This window comes from Serinus canaria, chromosome 2 (assembly GCF_022539315.1).
Source record: "Serinus canaria isolate serCan28SL12 chromosome 2, serCan2020, whole genome shotgun sequence".
NCBI lineage: Eukaryota > Metazoa > Chordata > Aves > Passeriformes > Fringillidae > Serinus > Serinus canaria.
The window spans coordinates 17,397,420-17,423,032 of NC_066315.1; the positions used below are offsets into that span (position 1 = coordinate 17,397,420).

The window sequence follows — 25,613 nt, forward strand, 5'->3', positions numbered from 1 at the left end:
TTTTATCTTGTATGCCATGAAAAATGGTGGTGGAAATAACATTCTTGCTTTAATTAATCAAGTATTCCTAGAATTAACTAAAATTATAAGACAAAGATGAACAAGTGAAAAACCACAACCCAGTAATTAAAACCAAAGAAACTGAGATCTATTCTGGAAAATGCAGATTTTTTTAAGCACTGAAAAAAAATAGAAATGTAGCTTGGGATGTGGGGATGTGACACAATGCATCACGTCTTGTCAGAAACAGCTGCAATAAATTTTGTGCTACATTAACCAAAATATAGTATGACTTAGACCTGTCTCTATCCAAGCCAATATATTTAATGCCAAATATTTAAAAAAAAAAAAGGTTGATATGGTTTAGGGATATTAGAAAACAAGTATTGAGGAACTTTGGGTGACAGAAAATGAAGCTTCAATTCATATTTCTGCATTTATAAGAAATCTCAGAGACTCAATTATATCAGTTGGAACAACTCACAAAGGAAGAAAGAAGCTCTGAATGATTTGAGACTGTGAAAATTAAACAAACAGTTCTGAATTGACATTAATTGGTACTGAATGAAACAGATTTTTTCTTTCCTGACATTCATTGTACCTTATATTTAACATTTAGTGCAGTGTTATTTTGAGAGTATAAACTGATAACTCAGAAAAAAAAATTGCGCTGAGAGGTTTCCATGTCAACCATAGTGTGCAAATTATCTATGTGAACATTATGATCAGGGTAATGTCAAACCATGGTATTGAGCCTTGCTGTTTGGCAGGTATGTATTTTAAAACATTAATTAAGTGATAAGTGTAGATAGTTACAAATTGCATTAAAATCAATTATCTGAATTTATTTTTTTTAGCAAGAGAATTTCTCCAGTGTGATGCAAGGAACTTCTTTAATTTTTTTGAAAATACCTTGTCTGGAGGGGTCTGAGCTGTGTATAGAAAAACCATGTAGAAAATGATATGGTTTTAGGGACTATGAATACTCAGCCTTGTCCTTTGCCAGCACTCATTCTCCAGTCAGAACTCCAGGGTTTTAATAACTGTGTGCAGTTGTGTCCCAACAGCCAATGTGTGAATGCAGAGACTGACGGGATGCTGTGATCCCCCTGCTCTCAATGGCTTTTGTGTTTGCTTAGCTGCTTGCCAGCAATGAAGATGCTATTTCAGCATCTTCCTTTCAGCTGAAGCCAGAAATACCAAATGCAAAGGAAACAGTGCTGCTGTGAATACTGTAGAAAGAGAGGGTTTGGGGTTTTTTTGTGAAAAATAAATAAATTCATTAATCATTGCACCTCACTGTTATCTTTTTTTCTCTTTCTCTTTCTCAACTAGCAGCTTAAGGGCAAACTGCCTCTTCAGTAATTCTTGTGTGCTGGTTGCTAATGAAATTCTACACTTTCTCATTTGGAAATGAAAAAATATTTTGTCAGTGCCTTGGTTACACATGCTGTGGTAGATATTAGAAACAATATGCTTTTTATAGTCTTATAATAGTCTCGACTTGAATACATGCCTGACTTTTGAAGAGTGACCTGTCTTGCTTTACAACAAAAGACTTGTGCTTTTAAGCTTGAACTTAAAATCTTCTCAATCTCCACTTTTTACTTAGTTTTTAAGTAATCTTCTGAGGAAATCAGTTACTTGCTTTGTTGTTGTTTGGATTTCTTTTTCTGTTTTTCTTTACAAAAATAAAAGAAATATTGAAACTTAAATTAGAAAATGTATGGGATGTAACCTTCATTGCTGCTCTAGCTCTGTTTCCCGGGAAACGGATCAGAGCAGCATGAAATTTATCTAAAGCTCCCAGATCCGGTGCAGGAAAAGTGAAGGCAGGTCTGAAAACTGTCTTTGAAAGCAGTGACTGCTAAGGACCTCTTACAAAGCTGTGGTGTGAGAGTTTTGTGGAGAGTAGAGTCTGAGTGAAAGCCAGGGAGCCTTTTGGTGGCTCTGCAGTATGCAAACTTGGAGAAATTCTCATCTGGGCAATTTCACAACCTTTGCGTACAGTTACTCAGGAAGGCTGTCTTAACTTAGACAATCCATTCCCATGAGGGCCACAAATAGTTCCTGGGGTTGCCTGATTGCTTGTGGTCAGGTATCTGCACAGGTGCTTGAAGTCCCCAAACTTGTGCCATCTGGGCTGTGAGCATGGACACGTGTGGTTGCATCTGCTCAGGGGGCAGCTCTGACCCTCTGAGTGCTACCTCTGCTTGTCCTGGTTGGGAGGGGAAGAAGGACAGCTCTAAATCCTTTAGTCCAGTAGGTCTTCACCCACATTTTAAGTCTTGATGTGCCACTATTTACCTGTGGAAAAACATTTGGCTGCAGAGTTCTAGATTTAGGAAATAAAAGCAGAGAATCCAAGTATTGTATATTTGTCAGTAGTTTGTAATGATGAAGCTTCCTGGTGTTACCAGTAAACCACAGTGTCACATTGTGCTACTGGAGCTGTTATCAAAATTGGACTAATGCTATCTTCCTCTGGGTAGGAAGATTAGATTAGCACATGCATCAGTTTGGCAAAAAAACCCACATTAACTATACTTATTTCTGCTCTTGATTTTTCTGAAAAGTTCATATTGTGTGGCCATGACTGTGTATTTTTTAATTTGCCACCTTCTTTAAGGCCTCTTTTGTCTTGTCTTAAAAGTAGGGCTTCCATGTGTCTTCTTTTTTGATCTTAACTTTGTGTTCTGCTGATAATAAATTGAAGCTTGAGCTGGTTGAGAATTTTCCATCAGAAGGAATTTCAACTAGAAATGTCTGTAAAACAAATTCAGCAAAAAAAGAGTTCTTTAAAAAATAACTTTTTTAACAGGAAAATCAAAACATACTATTCTGTTGCATTTAGTTCAAGCTGATTTGCCATATTTAAGTAATTGACCTCAAGGATTTTATCTTTGAGTCAGTTGAATAAACAAAGCTCTGGAAACTGTATGGCACGCTGAAAATATTTTTGATAGTAAGTGATAAATTTTGCAAAACTTTTTTCCCCTGAAGAAAATGAAATGAATTCCTCCAAAAAGAGCTGACATGTAAGCACATTTAGCCTGTGTTTCCAAAAAGTGTTCCAAACCAAGAATGTGCTTATAGGTGTTTGGTCAAGTGTTGAGATGCTCCTGTCCTCCCATTTTGAAAGGGATAAATATGTTACTCAACCCTTGTCATACTAAGAAGCAGCAAGCAAGGGAACACCATTTTAAAAAGAAAGATGCAACTTTTTCTACTCCAGTAAACCCTAGAGTTTGATGTTGGCTTAAAAACAAGCAGGAGATGCAGGAAGCCACAGGAAGAAGTGAGAGTGTTTTTCTTGTACAGCAGCACTAACAAGCATTAGAAAATATTCATAACTAAGAGTAGTTATCAAGATTTTTTATTAAAAAGGGTAACATTTATATTTTTATTTTGTAGAGTTATAACCAATTTCAAAATTTTATCTTTCTTCTTTCAGAATGATCAGTCTATGCAAGATATGCAGATAATTGGAGGAGATGATCTTTCAAAGCTGACTGGCAAGGTTTGTTCATTTTATGTTTAAGAAAGAAAATAAATTCACTGAAAATAGTTGAGAAGAACTGTATAATTTTTGTCAGATACTAATACTGGACTCAAAGTTATTTATTCTTCTGTATTAAATTGCTGTGGTGCCACTGTTTTCAGATTGCAGATGCCCAAAAAAGTCAGAATGAAGCCTCTCCATCCTTGTGCAGGATTTCCCAGTGGTTATACATGTACCATCAGTGAGACTGTGGGCAAAATTTGTGCTGTAATGTTTCCCTTAGCTTGTTTATGTCATGGAGCCTTGTTTTTTTCCCTCAATGAGTGTGTACAAGCAAACTGCACAGTGCATATCTCTGAATTCAGCATTCTCTGTTGAATTCAGCATATGAGTTTAATACCATTTTGCCTGCTGCACAAAATTCAGTCGAGGAGCCTTTCACTCAGAGAATCAAATGGGATTTTTAATTTCAGCATCAGGCTGGCAATATGACTGAATCTGCACTAAGCTTGAGCCTTGTGATAAGGAGAGAGAGTGGTTTGAGGCAGTGAAAAGGCCATTTTCATCCAACCATGGTAATACAAAGCAGTACTTTGAAGAGGAAGGAAGGCTGATTTCATTAGGCAAATGGTCCTTGTGGCAAATGGTCAAAAAATGGATTCTTTACTTATGCATTAGGCAACATAATACTTATCTTGTTATTTGTACTGTATGTGCAGTCACTGTCTTATAACTTGGTTCTAGATAGTATCAGTTTCTTCAAAGCACTCAAATGGAGCACTAGCAAACTCATTTGTTTTGTTGTACTAGAGCACACTAGAAAAAGAAGAGGAAAACAACTTTAAATATTTCATTAATATTAAATAGGGTTTGATGCAACTAGAACTGAAATTTTAAAAATGCTGTTATACTCAGAATAGTTTAGTGATATGTATGTACTCAATTTACACTTCTAAATACTCCTGCTGGGTGTTGTTTCCTAATTACCACTAAAGCGTTAATCATATTCTAGGGAAATATTAATTAATTTGCTACTTTCTAATATTCAAACACTGGAGTTACCTGTTTTTCTGTGATGATTTTGCATATGTTTCTCTACCTCACAGGCAGAACTGGCAGTGCATCTTACTTAACATTTCTCTTTTTGAACATAGTTCAAACACTTTCTAAACTTCCAGGCCCAGGTCTCCTTCCCCATCTTCCAATCCCAAATTTCCTTGATTAATGGTTGCAGATATTAATATTATTTCCAGATATGACATTTCCAGTTTCACTTGAATTCACTGGGCAAAACATTATTTTTTGCAAGACTTTCGTGTATTTATCTGTGTCTACATGTGTATGAGAGAGAAGGAAGATTTCACCCTATTATGTCCTGCTCTTACCAAAAATTAAGTAATTTTTTTTTCTTACAATGAAAATCCTGGTAATCTTTTTCTCAGTGGCATGGCTCTCCTGTTCCCAGGTGTGGAATGGGACACAAAATTTGGCTGTTGGGAGGTTGAGAGATACTTGGGGAGAAGACTGAGCTGCAGCATAGTTTAAGATAGCTGGGCAAGGAGGCCAGGATCTAGGGTAGGTGTGAGGCAGCTGCTTTGGGAATAAATTGCTGCTCAGGAGAGGAGCCCAGTGCTAGAAGCTGGGTGTGGAGGCTGAAGTGGGGCAGGAAGGGGGAGCTGGGACTGCCAGGGGAGCAGATGTCAAAGGGCCTGTTTGGTGTTTGTTTGTATGTGGGGCTGCCTGTGACACAGCTGATGTAGGAATAATGAAATGGCATTTTTGCTAGAACACACGAGAACAGGGTTCCCTTAAGACTTATTTTACTGCTTGAAAAGCTGGAATGCAAAGCTTAGGCTCAAATGCTCATGCTTGCATGTCTAAAGTTGGATATGTGAAGGAGTGGCCTTATGTCCACAGATGCCAACTCCTCCATCTGTTGTTGACTTCAGCAGTTAGAGCAAGTATTCAGCACATTTTACTAATCAGCCATTTGTGGGCTGATTCAGAGCCTCCTACAGGCCATGTAAATCTTTTCCTTGAAGTGTTTTTAGTACCTCTCTTTAGCTGCTGCCTTTTAAAACTGCTGGTTCAGTAGTCATCCAATGTCACTGAGTGAATTAGTTGAAGACTTACTCAGAGAATTCAACTTCTTTGCTATTGAGCAAGCTGTGTTCTTCCTCTGCCTGCTGGAGTATTTAATAAGAAAAGATTGTAATGATATTGAAAAATTAATATACGAGGTAAATCTCATTAACTTACTGATCATGGAAGGTGTTTTCAAAAGCAGGAGTGTGGGCTTAGAATATAGGTTCCATTATGTTTCTGTAAAGTTGAAAAGTATCAATAAAAGTAAACAGTTTTGAAACTTACAGAGAAAAGATTCTGAGATTTTGATGTTGAATTGCCTTTCATTAAGTCATAATACCTGGAATCTCAGCTAGCCTATAATCTTAGTGAAGAACTAAGGCATGTTTGCTGCCTATTGGAAAACCAGAATGAACATGCTGGTATATAATAATGTTTGGGGTTTTTTTTTCTGAGAAAGCTTAAAGAAAGGAGAAAATTTTAAAAGCTAATTAGAAATAGGCTGTTAAGGAATAGTTCTTAGCTCTCTTAATAACACTTCAGAATAATACCTCCTCTGTACTTCTGTACAATAAGCTTTTGTATATAAAATTATTATAAGCCTGGCAAAAATGTATAATGACCCAAACCACGGAAAAGAGAAATATTATGAGAGTTGGCATATAGACCCAAACTGCCCAAATTGTTACCTGAAGAAAATCATCCCCCATTTGAAATTATTCTTCTGTGAAGAAAGTCACTGAGGCAAGAATGAAGTTTTCCATGGCACAAATCATTAATTAAGGTTCTTGAATAATGAAGCCTCATATAGCTTAACACTCTAATGCTTTTTAAGCATTTCTATCCAGAAAAAAATATAATTTAATAATCTCTCCTTTAGTCATGTAAGTAGTGAACATAAAGTTTCTGTATCTGATTTCATAGTAAAATAGCTAGTTTTCAAAGTAAAGCTGAAGTGCTCACTTGGATAAAATTTATCATTTATGTTTGTAAAGGGGAAAACATTTTGAAAACGGGAGATAATCAATTGCAGTTCAGAAATCTGTTTCACAACCAGATGGCAATGAAAATGTATGGAGATGAGGTGAAAGAACAAATAATATAACTCTGCTTTGTATCAATACTATAACCATACTGTAGAATAGTGTAAAAATTCCTAACATATTTTCAACTATTTGTGACTTTTGAGCAAAGTAAATTTTAAAGCATCTAGAAACTTCAGTAGGTTCAACTGTACCAGAGCTGTGAGTAGCACTGCCATTTATCTCTTGTATTTGTATGCGCATATATTTTGTCTGAGGAGCTTAGGTGCTGGTTTTGTATTCCAAAATCTCTAATAACAGGAATAGTTCTGTGTGTCACTCCATATGTAAAATATGTCCTGTAACCTTTCAAAAAGCTCCTATACCACTTTGACTTGTCTCCTTGCAAATGAGACAAGTTAGATAAAATCATAAATTTAAAGTTTATATATTTTTGCAATTAAATACTTATTACAGTTGTATAATATACTTGATGTCAAACTTAGATCCATATATACTGTCATATATAGAAATATGCTATATGCTATAGAATATAGCCTAGAAAGTGAACAAAATAATCATTATTAGTTTTTATGTTAATAAGAACTTTGAATTGAGACAGAGTAGTTATACAGTTGGTACTATACACTTATGGAGCCAATGAATTTCAAAAATGCTGTCAGTGCTTATGTTCTGTATGAATTCCCCTTGTTCATATAAGTACGTGTCGTTGACAGCCAGGTGAAAATCTTCACTGAAAATGACAGGTTCTGTCATTTTCAGTGAAGTGTAGAAGATCATAAATAGCCATCAAGAAAAAAGGAAAGTGAGTATTTGTGTTTTCTCTGCACTTTGTTGTGTTAGTTTGAGCACTCCATCTTCACTCTGATGGTCTCCTAAAATGACTGATTAGCTCATACAAAAAAGAACTTTCACTCAGAAGAAGATATCCTCCATGCAGCTCTTCTCAATTCCTTCTGGCAGGATTTGTGCTGTAAAATCTCTAAACTTCTTTTATATGTCTTGCCTAAATCAAGTTATCCACTGTCTACCATTTTCTTGCCCAGCTTGTCATTTGGGAAGATGTTCCAGGAACATAAAGCATTTTCACTTTCTTCTCTTATGCCTCTCATTTAATTCCTATTTTATTGAACTATTTTCTGTGCATGTCATAGGCTCCAGCAACAGTTCTGAAAGCTGTTTCTATATCATTCTCCTAAATATGTTAGCATGTCAGTATTTAATAAACCATACATGTGGCAGCTGTCAAACACAATGTTTTATTCTCTAGATTAATATACACGTTATCCTCACCATTTCAAGTTTGTTTCTCAGAATTCTGTTTGTTCTATATTTATTATTCTCTCCATTAGTATTCACTGTGTTGACTAATGTTGTGATTTCTTCCCCTATATGCATTCCTTTCCAGAGTAATGCCCATAAATTTGCAGAAACAATAATGCCATTCTCTTTAGAAAATTATGTACATGAGGGACAATTTCTATGGCAATAAGGATATATAAAATTCACTATACACTTTGGCAATAGTCCTGTCTCCTACTCACCTCAACATCTTCCTGTCAGACATGCAGCCTTGCCTTTTTCATCTTTTCAAAGGTTGATTTTATGTGTCTTGAAGCATTGCACATCTTCAGTACCTCTGCTTAACTGCCAGGTTTAGTCACTTCTGTTATTCTGCCTTTTTTCTTAATTAGATTTGATACTGTCTGTTCTTCTGACAATTGCCATCCTTAACTGTTTATTCGGAAGCAAAAGACACTATTTTTTCCTTCTCCAAAGTCAATCACCTTTCTTTGCACTTCTTTCTTAGATAATCTGTTCTACTGTTCGTCATTATTTTCTTCTGTTTTTGTTGTTGTTTTGGAGAAAGTATAAAAAGACCTTTACAGCCTTCCTATCCCTTTTTTCACATGGGCTCTGCTCAGCCACTGTCTGCCTGCTTCTACATCTTACCTGTTCATAATTCTTTTTCACCTATGTCCAGAAAATCCTCATCCAATTCTAGATGACCAGAAAACTGTACTTCTTCATGCAAGTGAGGAAATGGAGACACGAGTCATTCCTGAATTACCTTTAGATTAATTATGGTAGTTTGTTCTACTTTTCATGCACAAGAGAAGGATGCTGTGAAGATGGCTGCAAGTGAAACATGAGGGTGCACAGCATTTGACAGAATGCTCTCTAAGAACAAAGCATCAGGTCCTCCATTATGTCCCCCACTCTGTTTTAACTCTTAGAGGTTCTGAACTTGTTTTACACTATTTAAATAGCTGGAGTTTGTACACATGGACTCGTAGCACATTAACCAGTTTGCTCCTATCAGCAGCTGCTACTGATGAAACCAAGTATCTGAAAAAAAACCATTTTTGAGATGTCTGTCTTTCCAAGTACACTAAGATGTGGATGAGCCCAACAGAAAAGATGAAAATCAGACATATGTGACTTTTTCTAGAACCTGTAGAAAGTTCCTAGCTAGAAGTCTCATTTTACAGAAGTCTTTCATATTATTTTCTGACATTGTGATGAAGAGTTAATATCTGTGGATTTTATCCCTGTATGCATAACATAAAGTTATTTCATTTCTCACAGGAGTCCATTTAGCTACCTTTGAACCTCTTCACGAAACTTTATGCTTTTTTATTTTATTTTTATTTGATGGTTATTCTTCAGCTTTATAGCACTGTCATAAAATGTCTTGTTTAACTACTGGTACCTGAGGTTCCCCAAATACAATGCTAAGAAAGCAAGTACTGCATATGTGATGAGTAAACTGATAATCCATTAAAAATTCAGTTTGAAGAATCACATTATCAATTTATGTCATTCTGATGATATGAGGTACAAATGAAAAGGTGTCTTCAGAAATAATCGAACTGAAAATGCAGACTACTGAATGGAAATTTATCTAAAGGGAATCAAAATACATTATATTGTTGCTTTTTATCCCCTTACTCTCATAAAACAAAACAAAAAAAAAGAAGTAGAGATTGATATAAAAGAGATTTTGTGGGGGGAAGGTGGTAGGGCTTTTGGTTTTTTTTGTTTTTTTTTTTTACAAATATGCTTTCACTTTTAGAAGTGGACAAATAAATGAACTCATCTTTTCTGGAAACTGTGTATTCATGCATACTTTGCAAGCTGGTATAACTAACAATATGTTACAAGTAGTCCCAAGTAGTTTAAGAATAGTTCTATCCAAAAAAGAGACAGGAAGGAACTCAGGATATCAATGGGGATTTGAAGATAAAAGCCTTTCTATCAGTCCAAATTATGCCAATCTTCCCACATTAAGGTTCATTTTTTCCCTTTTTTTATTTCCTTCCCAGGACAGTTAATTGGCCTGATCAAAACAGGGTTTTGTTTAGAGATTCCTTTCTCTTAAGGCCTAAAAGCATCTTCTGGGTGATTAGAATGAAGGGTCCCAAATGACAATTTCTTCACTACACTACCTACAGCGTTTTTTTTAAACTACCAACAATTTTGATTTAGAGGCTTGATGGAGAAGCCTCCATATATCAGGCACTTTATACCAGTAGTCAACTGTCATCAGTGCTAAAATGGTGAACCTAATTTTCTTTTGTGAATGTGAGCAGGTTTTGTCTTTTACTTGGTGGTCTTTTTAAATACCTTTGCCTACTGGATTAAACTGTTTGCCATTGTCAAATTTATATTGCCATATGGTTGCATATTTGCCTATCACACAGTCATTACTTAAGCTTCTTTTAGATAAACTAATCCATTGGAAGCCTGCTGTACAGCACTGGCATACTGTAGGATGTAAATGAGACAAGGTTTGAAGGTGGAATTAACAACATGAAATTATTAGTAGGCAACTGATATAGTTGGAAGAAATGAAATTTCAAGCATGCAGATCCTTCTGTTGGTCTGAATAGAATCAGCAAACATAAAGCTAAGTACAGATTGGGAGAAACTCTTTATTTTAACCTAATGTGGTAATCAGACAATTTGGGATAAGAGAAGCAATTGCCCTACATAATCACCTGCCCTGTGACCAGAGGGGCAGATAAAAATGTTAAGAATTCCTCTGAGCTAAAATAAGAGAGGAAATTATCAGCTGTGGAACACTGATAAATGAGTTGAAGGGCAGCTGCAGTGGAGGATTATAATGTGCTGTAAAGCCACTATTTTATTCAGTCCATGATTTCGAGTGCATACAGCAGTTCTGAATTTTTGTTCCCAGGCTCAGCTGTTGAAGGTATTTTGTGGTCTCTCTCAGACTGTGGGCTGAAAGGTCAAAGTTCTTTTGTGAAAAATGTTCCCCCACTGGGAAATGGGCTGTTAATTAAATAAAACCTATTACTTCCTGCTACAAACCTTACTTCACTCTAAGGTATTTTTTAAAGTTCTCGAATAATTTTTCTTTTCTCAGTTTTAAGTTCTTTCTGTTCTTTTCTTTCTATTAAAGAAAAAAAAAGAAAGTTTGTATGCTATTCTGCTGATTTTATGTTGCAACATTTATGGAGAAAATACCCTCTTTATGTACCTACCTGATTTTCTTGCTATACATGTGTGGGCTGAGTTTGTCCTCATAGCTGTAGTGTTGCATTAAATGAAGTTGTTTATTTGATTATTAAAGTATAGTTTTGGCTTTCAGGGAAATACTCCCCCTTTCTAAATGTGCAGCTTAGAATTTTTACTTTGTTAAAATTTCATGTTTTATAATAATTCAAAGATACAGTTTTCCTCAAAGTCTTACTCCATGCTAACTTCAAAGTACTATTTCATAGCAATTTTCCTTTGAAAACAGTCTTCTGAATGGAACATAAAATCCAAGTCTAGAAAAAAATTGTTATTCTTTTCCAGGAAGATGAAAAATAATTTCCACAGCACTTACTACTGTCAGGCAGGAGACAGACATGCTCTCATTATTCTGTTTGGTCTTGTTAGCTGACATTGTTCCATTTATTACTGACCTGTGGGAAGGTAAACAATAGAAATGTATTGACTCAGTGCTGGAGAAGTTTTCATCTTACTGCAAGTCAGGATTTTTAAAAAATGTACTGTAAAAACAACATACTTTCCTGCATTGTATGGTGTGGCTTTTAAAAGCAGTAAATAACAGATTTTCAATTTTTCTATGTTTTCTGTTCATTATTAAAAAAATTAACATTCCTAGAGAGTTTCTTTAGCATGAGAGATGAATTCACATGCTACCTGAGGATTAGTATTGTCAAGAGCCTTCTTTTTCCAGATGACCCAAGACATGCTGCTATGGACCATTTTTAATACTGTCTAGAAATGTATATGGAAATGCAAATTTTATTTTTGTGGAGATCCAGCTCACACCACAAATATTATTTCTGCTCAGTTCAAATGTTCATGTACAGAGTTGCAAGTTGTGTGTGCCCTGAGCACTCAAAACTGGAGAATTTTAAACTCCACAGCACCCCTTTGCATTCAATACCACAGAGGACAATTTTAGGACCACTTCTCTTTAGTGTTTTTACAAAAGATCTGGGCTCATAAATTTAATGTACATTTAGAAAATTTGCTAATGATGCTAAAACATGAGGGGCTGTGGACTCCCTCTGAGGTAGAGGGGCCTTACAGAGAAATCTGCATAGGCTGGAGAGCTGGGCAATCACTAGTTGTATGAAATTTAACAAGATTCTCCATCTGGGACAGGGTAATCCCTATTATATGTAAAGACTGGGGAATGAGATGCAGCACCATGAAAGGGACCTGGGGGTCCTGGCCCATGACAAGTTGAACCTGAGCCAGCAGTGCCCTGGTAGCCAGGAGGGCCAACCCTGTCCTGGGGGGCATCAGGCACAACATGGCCAGCCCCTTCCAACTTGGGGTGCTCTTTGACTCTGTGTTACAGCAGCCTACCTTCTGCCAGCTACTGGTAAAAAGCTGTGTAAATACAGAATGAATCATCCAAATCTATGAGCTCCCAGCCATCCCTCTGATCTACCAGTAATGGCAGCTGATTCTTTTGCAATGTTGATTCTTTTGCAATGACTCAATAGGAAGGTGTTTCATTCTCTGAAGCCAACATCCCTTTTTATTTGGACTATGTATGAAACCTTTCCAGAACATATTTTTAAAAACTGACTGTATTCTTTCTCACTCTAAGATATATTAACATCATTATTAGATTTCTGGATGTACTTCAGAGATTGTATTGGTGAACATGGATCTGCTCAGAAATTAAGCCATCTCTAGTCTAGTCAACATGTCAGTAAATATTCCTATATCCTGTTCTCTGAGTTTCAAAAGTAGACAGAATCCAGAAGGCTGGATTACTTTTCTTTTCATGTGGTTTCCTTCTTTGTAATTGCCTCAAATATATCTGAAAGGACAAAACATTCTTGATCTCTGTGGTACTGGAGCTTCAAACACACATACTTAAGAAGGATCTTTAATTCGGTGTTCTTTAGCTTCCTATTTGTCCAGCTATCAGTGACTGCTGCAGCACCCCAAGCTGATGAGGTTTACCAGTCCCCTGTGCACCAGCTCACATGGGGACTTTACAGTGAAGCTGAATAAGGTCTTCCACATAACTGACCTTTCACAAGAGATGCTGGGTGCAGCCAGCTGTGCCTTTAGGATGATGGTGACATCACTGACAATGTACTAATTTGTTGTATCCATTGCATTCTTCTTTCATCCTCTGCTATTCATCTGATCAAGGATAAGTTAATCTATTTCAACCAGTTTTAGTTGGATGTTACCACTATCTAGTCTGGGACACTGTATATCAAAACATTTCTTGACAGTTTGCTCTTCTATTGTGCTATTCCATCCCTTTTCTGAAATCTTCTATCTGTAAACTACTTCAACAGTAGAATGGCAGGGGACAGGCAGCAACACAGTCAGTTTACCAGCACAGTATTTTGCAGGAGAGGTTTTGTGTACCAGAGGATGGCAAACCACTCTGAATGCCTTCAGTCACAAGCAGCAGCTAATGACTGAAAAGTATGGAGACTTTAGGCACAGTGACCCTGCATAATGATAACAGAGAGTAAAGTATCACTCTGAACAGTTAGGATACCTGCTTACTTATAGTTACAAAATGTTTTCGTATCTAAATATTTTATAGTGCCTTTTCCACTGCAAAGGCCTCACCTACAGGATTTCCCTGTAGTACAGAAAATCCTCATCTGTGTTTAGGAAATAGTGAGAATGGGCATTTTATAAAATAGCAACTGTGTTTTCTGGCCTAGACACCTTATGGGAATTTCCCCACTGTATATGATTTGCAACAGTTGGACTCCTTGACTCTGTGGCTGAGAGACAGCGTCCACCAAAATCCTTCCTTGTCAAGTTAGTCAATAAATGTGAGATCTTACAAATCAGCTGAAGTCATGTGCAGGTGACTATCACTCCTATAGCCACACAAACCTTTCAGGCATGTCTGGATCCATGTTAATCCTCTTTCCTTCATATGAGTCATTTGTGATAAGGAGACACAGACAAAATGAAATTTCTATTAGATGTGTAACTGGTTGGAAAGCTGTTCTCAAGAAACTGTTAATTATGCTTCACTGTCAGACAAGATGCATTAAAGCACGCTCTCAAGGGATGATACAAAATTTAATTCATGATTGAAAAGATGAAATTAGCATTTAATGGTACTCATACTACCTGGAAAAATACTACAAGATATTATGATCTTAAGAAATTATTTTAAGAATTTGGTTCAAAGAATGACATGTAACAACAATAAAGATGAATACCAAACTTCTGTGTTTATACAGAAGTCATCTTTTGCATAAATGCAAGTGAGGGAGGACTGACTCAGCAGCAGTCCTGGAGACAAAAGGTGGATCACAAGTTGCACATGAGACACCAGTATATTTTTCTAAAGGATGTAACTGTTGTACTGGGATACATAGAAAGGATGATTATTTATAAGGCATACAAAGTGGTTCTTTTATTCTTCTTGAAAAAAGACTGGAAAAGACTTTCTGTTTTGGAACACCACAACTGGAGAAGGATTCTGACCAACTGGACCAATTCCAGAGGAGAACAAAAGAGTGGTCAGAAAGCTAGGAAATATAACTTGTGAGAAAACATTAAATAAATAGAGGCAGTTAATTCTGAAGAAGAGGAAACTGAGGAAATATGTCTTTCAAATATAAAAAAGAGAAGAAAACAAAACTTTTTCCATGTTCTGTTCAAAATAACTTCAGGCCAAATATCAACAGAAGTTTTCTTATTATATATTTGCTCTTAGATAATGAGGTATTGAGACATATTCCCTGGGGAGATTCTGAAGTGCTCATCATGTTTTAAGAGAGGTAAATCAGATATCTGTGAAGGATAGTTTAAAATTTCTGCTGTAGCCCAACAGAAGATGATCTTTCATGGTCTCTTCAGACCCATTTTCTATTATGTCTCTGATTATTTTTTCTCACAAGTTAAATAGTAAGGACTGTGTAAGGACATACTCCTCCTTATTGGTTAACCCAAATTCCATGGCCAAGGAGGCTGCTGTCCCCTCATTCTGTCCAACTTTGTGATTTCCACATGTGAGCAAGCAATCTTAATCTTAAGAGAACAGCTGAAGCAACTGTGGTAGCAAAGAAACTTATTTGTCTGTGTATGAAGTGTCCCAGGACTTTGCTTTTGTCTCAGTCTGTCACAGTTCACTAAGAGATGCACAAATAAATGCTAATGGCCATGATCTGTGTCCCTTGGGGCCTCTACTCACACTTGTGGCCACAGGAACACCAGCTCAGCCCTGGGCTCTTAGTCCATGGCTGATCTGTGCTCTGTGGGTACCGACCTTCAGCTCAGCTGCATCCAAACCTGTACATTACTGCAAACATAGACCCAGACCCTGACTCACAGACTGACTTTGTTGAACCTGTCTCAAGACTGTGGACCTGCCTTGAGATCTGTGGGCTGTGTTTGATCATGGTTACTCTCATTGGGCCTGGTAGTATAGGGTTCGTTTCCATTTTTAGTTCTGGTGAGGTTCTTTGCTTGTCAACTCGTTTGCTGTCTCCCTATATCATATATATATATATATGTGTGTGTGTGTGTGTGTGTGTGTGTGTGTGTGTGTGTGTATAAACAAATCAATATTTACATATATCACCAGCTGCACAGGTTCCTTGGGGTGGTTAAGCCATTACTCCTGCACATTATCTTCAGGTATCCACTGACTGAATCAAGTAATTTCCTTATGCCTCAGACCCAGGTGTCCTGAGCTAGTCCTCAGAAGTGTTTTTCCCACTTATGATTTCATACAGGAAGCCAGATGAGATCCAAATTGGTTTTGGATCCAAATGATTTCCTTCAAAAACTGTGTTCCTACACACCTGTCATAAGCTTCTCCTGAACATGGTTTTGGTTCTTCATCCTATCTAGACAACTGATATACTTCCATTCTTTCTTGAAGGGAGTAGTTTCTAGAGGCAGGGTATCTTCAGACTTTTGTTGTTAAGAGGACTTTAACTTTTTGCCTTTACAGGACTAGCTTGAGATCCAAAGTTGTTTGTGTCAGCAGCTGAGAGGTTGAAAGTCAGGAGTGCCGAGCAGGATAACCACCAGTGAAACCTGTTATGAAAACACCAAAAAGGAGCCTCCCTCTAAGATTAATATACATTCCACCAGAGCTCAGTTTAAATTAGTGGCTTTCTTGAGTGGTATCTCCATTGCTGACATTTGCTCAACTGCTGCCGGGAGTTCCCTCCACACCTTTACCAAGTGTTTTGCCATTTCAGAAGCATCCAGGTATAATACAGTGTGTGGTAAAATGCTTCTGCAGTACTTAATGCATGAAGTATGCCATGTTTCCCTACCAAGCACTGTGAGTGTTAGGAAGAGCTGCAGTATGAATATAAATATGGATAATCTGTATTAATAATTTCTGGTTTGAAGGTTAAAAATTATTTACGTATCAGTTAATGAAGCTGTTAAAGGTGTGCTGGTTGCGAGCAAGCTCCTTTCACACACTCCTTCTCTGTGTGTTTGAATCTCTCTTACAACTCTCAGCCTTGGGTTTCTGTTATGGAAAAGGAAATTAAACAGTCTCCATGTTATGTATGTAGCAAAGCCAACCAACCTGACAGAAAGGAAGTGGAATGTAAGCTAGGCTGGTGGATACTGCATGGATATGAAACTATGTGGTCTCGAGGTTTTGCAGGACACAGAGTGTGCACATCCATGTAAGGTGTATACACTGATAGATAGATAAAGGTATTTGTGAAATAACTTTCTTCTTGCTACTGCAGGTTTCACTTCAGAAAGTAGATCTTAATGCAAGATTGTAAGAGTCCGTCCTTTTGATCATGCATATGATCATGCCTACTAATAAATAGATTTTTATTTATTCTGATAAGGACATTGCATCTTAATATTGCTTTTAGTAGAAGAACTGAAGTCTCCTTAGACACTGTACTTCCTGGAACAGTGATGAGCAATTTCAGCCAGTGTGATGATACTGTCATAAATCTTGACATCATGCTCTTGGCTGGGCCACTCCCCTTCTCTTCAAAAAATTCTGATTTCAGAAGCAGTATCTAAAGAGAAAGAGGGTGCTTTGCAGTATGAGAGTGGGTGTTACAACTTGGCCTCTATTCCTTTACTGTGAAGTTGCTCGGGTGTGGGTGGAGGGAAGAAGAGCATTTATTTCAGAGAAAGAATATTATTGCTGTGTTCTCATACTAACATTGGAAATAGTATTATAGTGAACTTTAGGGTACACTGCAGTACACAGCTAGAGACGCTGGAATGAAGCTCATCCAGTGTCTCTAGCTCATCCTATTTGGATTTCTTCCATCTAATTTTATGTTCCAAAGCTACATCCGTTCTTGGACAAAGAGGATAATCTAGACAGAGCTGAATTAAGTTGTGGTCCCTGACTGCAGGGCTTGCTCTTATGGCTGGCTCTTTTTCAGGGCATAGAAATGAAACAGGAAACTCCTTGTGTCCTACTGTGTTGTACATATGTACCTGGACCTATCTTCATTTCCCTTTTTTAAACATTTGTTTCTTTTACTATGTGAATATTATGTAATTGTATTCCTTTTTGTTTGTTTCTTCCAGAATGTTCTAATTGTGGAGGTAAGCTGGGTGCTTATGTCATATTGTACTTAGATAAATCATGATTGGCTGTTCAGTTTCTAAATCCTGTCTGTGTTTACACATCTCTCGCTGGGAGGTGGTGAAAAGGGAGAGGGGTTGATTTGCTTAATGGCCTCTCAGTCTTTTTGCAACTGCATGACAGATCAAACTACATTGCTGTCACTCTAACTGGTGCTCTGCCTCGTGATACCCAGGAGTCTTTGTTTCTGCCTCATTTGATTTGTTCTTTCTATGGTTTCATCAACTCCTGTTCTTCAAGTTGTTCTGTTCCTTCAAGGACAGTGAATCAACTGCAGTGATGCCCTGCATTTCTCAGGTGCATGACTTTGAAATAATGGCCCTGCATATGCTTTACAGCTCCAGGGTTGTTCACAGTCTGGTTGGGAGTGTCATTTATTCCCTCAAGGCCCCCAGCTCCTGCATCCAGCTCTCCACCCAGCAGTGTCCCCGGGGGACAGCCCATCACAGAGCTGTTGCTGATGTAAGTCAGCAGTGTTCAGTTGTAGAGGGAAAGAACACGTCACCTCACTGGTGCTACAAATTCTCATATCATTAAGATAGGTGATTCTCTTTGAAAATGGTGAATAAGCAACTGGGACAGCGAGAGAGCACATTAGGATCTGCCTGGCATTTCAGAACCAGTTTGCTTGTGTGGGAAGTAAGCTGGACAGTGTAATGAACTGTATACTGTTGAAATTTCTTTTCTTAGCAAAGGATGGAAAAAAAGCCATCAGCTACAGAGATGGCTGGTTACCTGAAAAGCTGCTATAAACTCCCATTTACTCATTCCAACTGCTTTAACAGAAATTAAAAATGTCCACAGCAAATTTCATATTAAACAGCTGGAGGGCAGAGACTAGGTGTTGCTAATCCACCCGCAAAGTTCAGATCAACAGCTGCACTCCATGGTCAGTTTTCTAGCCAGGTACCTATTGATCTCATTGAGATGATATTGGATATGGCAGCTCTGGAGAAATCCCATTTGTACTGTGCTAATAGGGCAGATTTAGCCCCAGCATGGTGGGACATGGTGATGTACTGTAATCTCAAACATAATATGAAAACTCTAATCCCTGCATCCTTGCATAGCCCAGTAGAGTCATCTCCAGTCCCGAGTTACATCTCAAGTACTTGCAACACAGCTGTTTTCAAGAGGAAGTGGACAGTCCTTGAACTGATAATTTTATGAATAGAAAGTGCTTGCTTCAAACAGTGTAAGCTCAATTATAGCCTTTTTTGGATGTGGTTTACAATGCACTGGAAAAATAAATCATTTCTACAAAATAAGAATGTGAAACTTCTCAGTCATTGTCCAGATTTCCTCCTTTCAGCTTTCCTTTGTGTTTTACTTACTTTATTTTTTTTGTTTTACAAGGATATTGTTGGAACTGGGAGGACCATGAAGGTTCTGCTTAACAATATAGAAAAATACAAGCCAAAAATGATTAAAGTGGCAAGGTGAGTAAAACAATCACAAAATTTAGTAATTTTAGTCTAGTCCAGCATATTTTCCAGAGTAGATTCCCATTCAGACATCCTGCTTTAATTTGGTGCTGCAGTATGAAGAAGAGCTTCACAGAGGAGCTGCCTGGGTCACTAAGGGGAGGGTGAAGAAAAGGAGGGGAAATGCTTTTGTATTGTTTTGCCTTGGCAATGATCCTCCAGCCGTTTCAAGACTGGCACTGATGGACTGGGGAGGGGAATACACCCAGCTCTTCCCTGCAGTCAGGATGTTGTCAGGAAGAGAAACAGAACAAGAACAGGGACTCACATGGCTCAGATTTTTGATAAAGGGAATAGTTTTATGTGTGCTATTCAGTTACATATCTAGATTTAAATGGGGTTATTTTATTTTCAATTACAGTTTGTTGGTGAAAAGAACATCTCGGCCTGATGGGTACAGACCAGATTGTAAGTGTTCTGAAAATCTTTACTTGACAGTCGAAGTTACCACTACTCTGTCACTTGCCTTTCATCACATTCTATGGACTGCTAGAAGTATTGTAAAATACCAATTATCAGTGTGTCTATGGGATGCAATGGAAGGATTTGTATAATTGTCATTTGGAAAACCTACCCAGCTTAGGTTTTTTGGAGAAATACTAACTTTACTGAGAAATTTTGAAAAGGTTTAATTTTATCAGTGAAAGGTGAGTGTTTTATCTCCTGTCTCTGACAAACAATATTGAAGAGAATATCCATTTCTTCTTTTTCCTTCCTCATTGCATCTCTCTGGAGGAGCTGCAGGATTCCATCTGAGCATGAAAGGTGTTTTATTGTGACTCAGTATTCACAAGTTTTACATTTTTTTATTCAGAAAAGCACTTCTATTTTTTTTAAGTATTATTGTTCAAAGGGAAAACACTGATTAAATCCCATCCCCTAAAAAGCAGAAGATAAACTGGGCTTTTTAAACTTTCTCCTGCTGCTCAGTTTGAACCACACCAGCATCACTTCTCTCTAAATTACTGGTCCTTATACTGTGTTATGATGAAGGCGTAAATGGAGCTATACCAAGCAATTGTCATTTTAGACTTATTTAGAATAAATGATGTAATAACAGGTATGTGGCTAAATATGAAAAGAATAGATCCATCTAGAAGAGATCCACCAGTATTTGCTACTGAAGAAATCTCTGGTCAGCTGAGCTGGGGAGGAGGGTAGAAGGAGAGTAGGCAGGTGAGTACCAGGAGGCAGCATGAAGGGTTTTGATTTGGCATGTGGGAGAGATGGAAAATATATGAAGCAAAAGTTACTTAAATGTTGGGCATGGCTGTGAGGTTTTAGCTCTGTTATCTGAACTATGATCCAAACATTTTGATGTACAACTTTTTACACAGTGGAGTGGTATTTTTTAACATTTAGAATTTAACCCAGCAAATTAAGGCATATATTTGACTGGGTTCACTAATGTTAAACATATAAAAGAGGCAATAAAGTTACTTCATGAAGGGTAGCTTTATATTTTTATGTATTAACTTTTGAATGAAACAAATTTTATCCTTGTTCATTCATAGTGTGATGAATTTTATAAAACATCAGAGATCTCTTTCAATCAAAGACACTGATGTAGCATTTCCTCACTTTCCTAAATTTACAATTCCAAAGTGCACATAACCTCCAATCTTAAACAACTGAATAAATTCCTTACCTGAATACCTGCAGTATTTTTTATGTAGACCTATTTTTGTGTCTGTAAGATTGGGTTTTACCTCTAGTTATTTAGAGAACAACTTGGAAAGAGTCCACCTTGTTTTATGTAGTGCTGATATTGCACAGACCTTCACACTCAGAAAGATGCATGTCTGTGCTTGGCTTCAGGTGTGTGAGTTGTATAACCAAGGTGCACTGCATGCATTTACTTTGCATGTGCTTGAATCTTCATAAGGTTGGGGCTTTAATTTAAAAGCATTTGACATGTTTTGGTAGCATAAAATACGAGATAGGTTTTGCTATTCTTAGCGGAAAATATATAGATCTCTGAAAGTTACTTCTGATTTAATATTCCACATTTTCCCATCATTACTGTGGTACGGGACAGTAATCTTCACACATAGATGCCAATGGAGCTTCCAAATGCAAACAGAATGGTCCAGCTCTGATTTTGGCTTCCTTCCACAATGTGCCAGTGATAATTTTATACAAAATTATCCTCTCCTCTCCTCTGACTGTTCACATCCCTTTCACAAGTACTCCATGACTGGGAACTGGTTATGGGGCTACTGCTGACCATGATGTCCCAGATTCAAAAATAACATAGCCCCAGCTGACTGCATATAAGTAGAATCTGGTTGTTGAGAACCACACATGAATTTAAGGGCTTATAACTGCCACTGATCTTATATTGATGGTGTTTATTATTTGTCTCACTACAGATTACGGATTTGAAATTCCAGATTTATTTGTGGTAGGTTATGCCTTAGACTACAATGAGCACTTCAGAGATTTAAACGTAAGTTTCTTATGAAAAAAATAGTTTAAAACGTCACTGATCTACATTTTCCATATTTATTCTCATAAATATCCCACAATTTTTCTCCTCACTGGGGCCCTGTGAAGGTGTGTCTTTGACGTGGTTGGGATTTGGGATCCTTTCAGTGAGTGCAAAACTCCCTGCAAAATCTCAAATAATCCAAAGGAGTTCTTGCTCACCACTGTGAACAGTTCTCTCCCCATGAGTTCCCTAAATTTCCTGTGAGCCTAGGGTTTCTCAGGTCCACTCATTTTCTGTGAGCCTAGGGTTTCTCAGGTCCACTATTGCCAGTATGTGCAGAGACAGCAGCAAAAGTGAAACACAGGCACAGGTCAGACGGGTTGTCTGAATAATGTGTTGCCTGTCCCTTTGCTCAGAGCAGTGAGGATGGAAAAAAGGTGCAAATCTTTCCTTTGCTTCTTGTGGCACTCCTAGGGGAGCATCTCAAAGCTGGTAATTCCAAGTGGGAAAACTTGCTGTAGCTAGAAAGTGAAATCAGAACTCACTTCCAGTTGTCTGGAAAGGAAAGAATAATCCTAAGATCACTAGGTTGGCCAAGCCTAATTATTTGTCAACAATTAATTAATAATTATTAACATACTCAACCATACTTTTGCAATCTGTTCTGTTTTTTTCAGCACATATGTGTTATCAATGATCATGGCAAAGCAAAATACAGAGTCTGAAGCAGTAACATCCACACCTGAATATTTCTGTGAAGCAGAAATTTGACTACACTCCCTCAAGCATCTCCCAGAAAAGCAATTCAACTGGCTTGTGTGTCTTTCAACTCAGTATAACAAGGGCTTTACTCTAGAGATGCTGATGAATATTTACAGAAGTGAGAGGTCTTATCTAAAATGTGAAGCGTAGGACTTTTACAGTTACTACCTTTATTAAGCATTAAAATTACCACCTAAGATGCCTTTTGACTAATAACTTGTCTGCCTCAGGTCTCATTGTGAACACATGTTTTCTTTGCTCAGTTCTTCATGCCACCTATTGCAATTCATGTACTTCACTGTGTTGCACAAGATAGTTCAGAAGTGCCATTCTGTACATGAGGATTATTTTATAAGATTTTATTGACTTCATCATGCAAAATTTAAAGCATCATTTTGACTTAATTCAAAAGTTTCAGTGGAAGTTCTGTGTTGTTTTGCAGTTCATTACCCACTCTTCAAAACAAAATTTTAGCTCTCAGAATATGCTGAATTAGAGTGCAGGTCAAAATGAACCTTTTCAAGACACTGTTGATCCAAAATTGGAAGATATCATATTCTGATATGTCCTGTAGCCATAGATCTGATCTGTTAAATGTGCTGAATTTTAGTCAAGACAAACCAAAGCCAGGCAGGTTTGAATTTCTGCATGGTATCCCTTTCTTCTCTAGGATACAAACAAGGATAAAAATTAACTGTGTTCTCCTGAGCTTATGTTCTTAACTAAAACTCATTAAGCACAAAAGTTTAATGTTAATCAGACAATTATTCAGTTATGATTTGATTTTTGTAATGTGTAAGTAGAGACGTTTGTAACCCTCTGTCGTCTTTGAGAATACAGGTCTGACAATGCTGAGGAAGGCTTGTATAGAAAAAAAAGAAAAAATATATAGGACAACACAGAAAACCAGTTAATGCATGAGTGTTGTAGACTGTAGTCTCCTTCCTTAATAGATCATGTTTGAAGAAATTTGTGAATTTTATGTACTGTATTAGCTGTGAAAAGTTTAATTCTGTATTAAATATAAGTGTTCTTAACAACTTCCTGAGGGAAACCAATGCAAAGTAGCTGTGTATCAGTAGCATTACTCTGAACTGTGAGAGGCAGATTGTTACTAGCTGCAGATTCCTATAAACTAATAAAGAAACATTAGGAATACTTATTGCATTGCACAGTTGTTTGTTTTCCTGCTTCAGCATATTTTGCACATCCCATAACAGTTTTTTAAAAATATGTATTTTTTATGTATTGCCTGGTAAAATAAACATACCATAGGTATATATTCTGTAATTGATAAGCTGTTGTTTTTTGGATAAAATCCATGCATGATGTTAAGGGAATGAAAAAGATCAAAGAATTATGGTGATTGCTAGAGAAATGCCTTAGCTCATCTCTACTCCTTTAACTTGTATTTAAAAGAGTTCTGTTTAAAAGCTTTCCCTCAGAGTAAATTTCTTCTGTTTTAGAGAATAATGCATACCCTTACAGACCCTGGAATAAGCTGCTGAATAATTTAATCCCTTTTTGTTTGATGAGAGTGGTAAAGTTTTTCTTAATGCTTCTGACTGCTATTAGTAGTAATGACACATTGCACAGACCGACATGCTTAGACTTCAGCTTAGTCCAAGATATCCATTAGGTTATTCTTTTTTTCCTCTCTTCTTGAAAAATTACAGTCCAATTCACCTTGCTACAATTATCAGCTTTCAGCAACAGCAATAAAAATTTAGTGAGAGAGGTAGTGTAAAATTACTGTAAAAATATTAGTAACTGTAGATATAAATAATTCAGATGGTGTTAAAGTTGTTTAATTGGAAGACTCAGATTATTAAAATCTACATACTTAAAAGAAAAGACCAGATTTCTAGATATTATGAGAACTGGAATGTTTCTTCAAATTCTATTTCCTCCTGCCATCGTATTTTTAACGCTGTGAAAAAGGAACATACAGATTTCATTAGTGAATTTGCATGTGGAATTTTTCTGTGAATAAGGGGGGTGTTCTCTTCTAATGCCATATTGAATTTTGTACCTATGTGTATCTGAGCATCTCCAGGTATCTCAGCTGCCATCCACATTACTCTTTGCTTGAAGGACTTCCACCTGAAAAATCAGCTTTCAATTACTTGAACAATCAGACTCTGAAAATCATTAGTGTAACTAAGGGAACAGGTAATCATGCATGTATGAGTGATTAATATTGGGCTTACTGGGTACTCTTTGGTGTGCTCAGAGAATTTACTGTCTTGTGTTTTGATTAATATTGTTGATTCCACTCCTTTAACTAAAAGGCCACTAAGTAATTTTTTCGGTTGTGGTTGCACACTATGACCCACAAAGCTATGTTTGGGTTTTCTTAATCAGTTCAGCAACATTTGTTACATAAGAGGAGAAGATGTTCTCTAAAATCCATTATTTTCCTTGGACATTGTGTTTATGGGCAGGCTTCCATTTTTATCTCAGTTTTTCTTCCTGTGCACTTAACATCAGCATCTTTTCCCCACCTGTTGAATACAAATTAGCATGGACAGTAATTTTGTTTAAAGTGACATAAATACTTATCAGCCATCGGGTTTTTAAACTTTATTCATTTATGTCTGATTCCAAAATATCCACAAGTGATTTTCTGGGGAGAAGGTCAAACTAGGAAGAATAATTCCTCCACCTTGGTTAACTGAATATAAATTAGGATTTCATGTTGCAAACCATAGATATAGTCTGAATATCTAGTAATTTCTGCCTAAAAAATAGAATTTAAATAGTCTAAAAGGTCTGTAATTAAGATTTTTTTTCAGTTGAATCAGCTGCTGTACTCTTCTAGTTAGAGCTGGACAAAGTAGGAAACAGTGTCTGTTTGATTGATTGATTGCTATTAGTGTTATATTTCTTGACCATGTTATGTTAATCCTTGAAGTGTTATTAATAAATTTGTATAATGTAAAATTCCAACATTTCCCTCCAAAATAGAATACTAACTGTATGTGATATTCAGCTGCAGAACAGTTTCTGATCTGTGAAAGTGTGAAATCATCACAGTTTATACACTGTGTTTATGCACAGTTTTATATATTAAAATGCTTAAATTTGAGATATACTTAGGTGATGAGTCATCACTATTGATGATCTATATAAATTGATATATATAAATATTGATGATCTATCTATGATTCTTATAGCTATAAGAATCTGTAAGAATATGATATGTTTAATACAAATATTTGCAATT

General features: G+C 36.8%; 1 protein-coding gene across 3 annotated transcripts in view; it reads left to right on the forward strand.

The window, feature by feature from the left end:
- The window catches only part of PRTFDC1 (phosphoribosyl transferase domain containing 1), a 42,586-nt gene extending 19,041 nt beyond the window's left edge, over positions 1-23,545 (forward strand). Inside the window, exons 4-9 of one of the 3 annotated variants that reach the window (XM_009085889.3) lie at positions 3,455-3,520; positions 17,653-17,670; positions 19,067-19,149; positions 19,556-19,602; positions 21,567-21,643; positions 22,303-23,545. In XM_009085889.3, the coding sequence (XP_009084137.1) occupies positions 3,455-3,520; positions 17,653-17,670; positions 19,067-19,149; positions 19,556-19,602; positions 21,567-21,643; positions 22,303-22,350 (339 nt within the window). In that variant the 3' untranslated portion in view covers positions 22,351-23,545. The other 2 variants (XM_050971359.1, XM_030236649.2) reach the window with 2 other exon arrangements.
- The last annotated feature ends 2,068 nt before the right edge of the window (positions 23,546-25,613 follow it).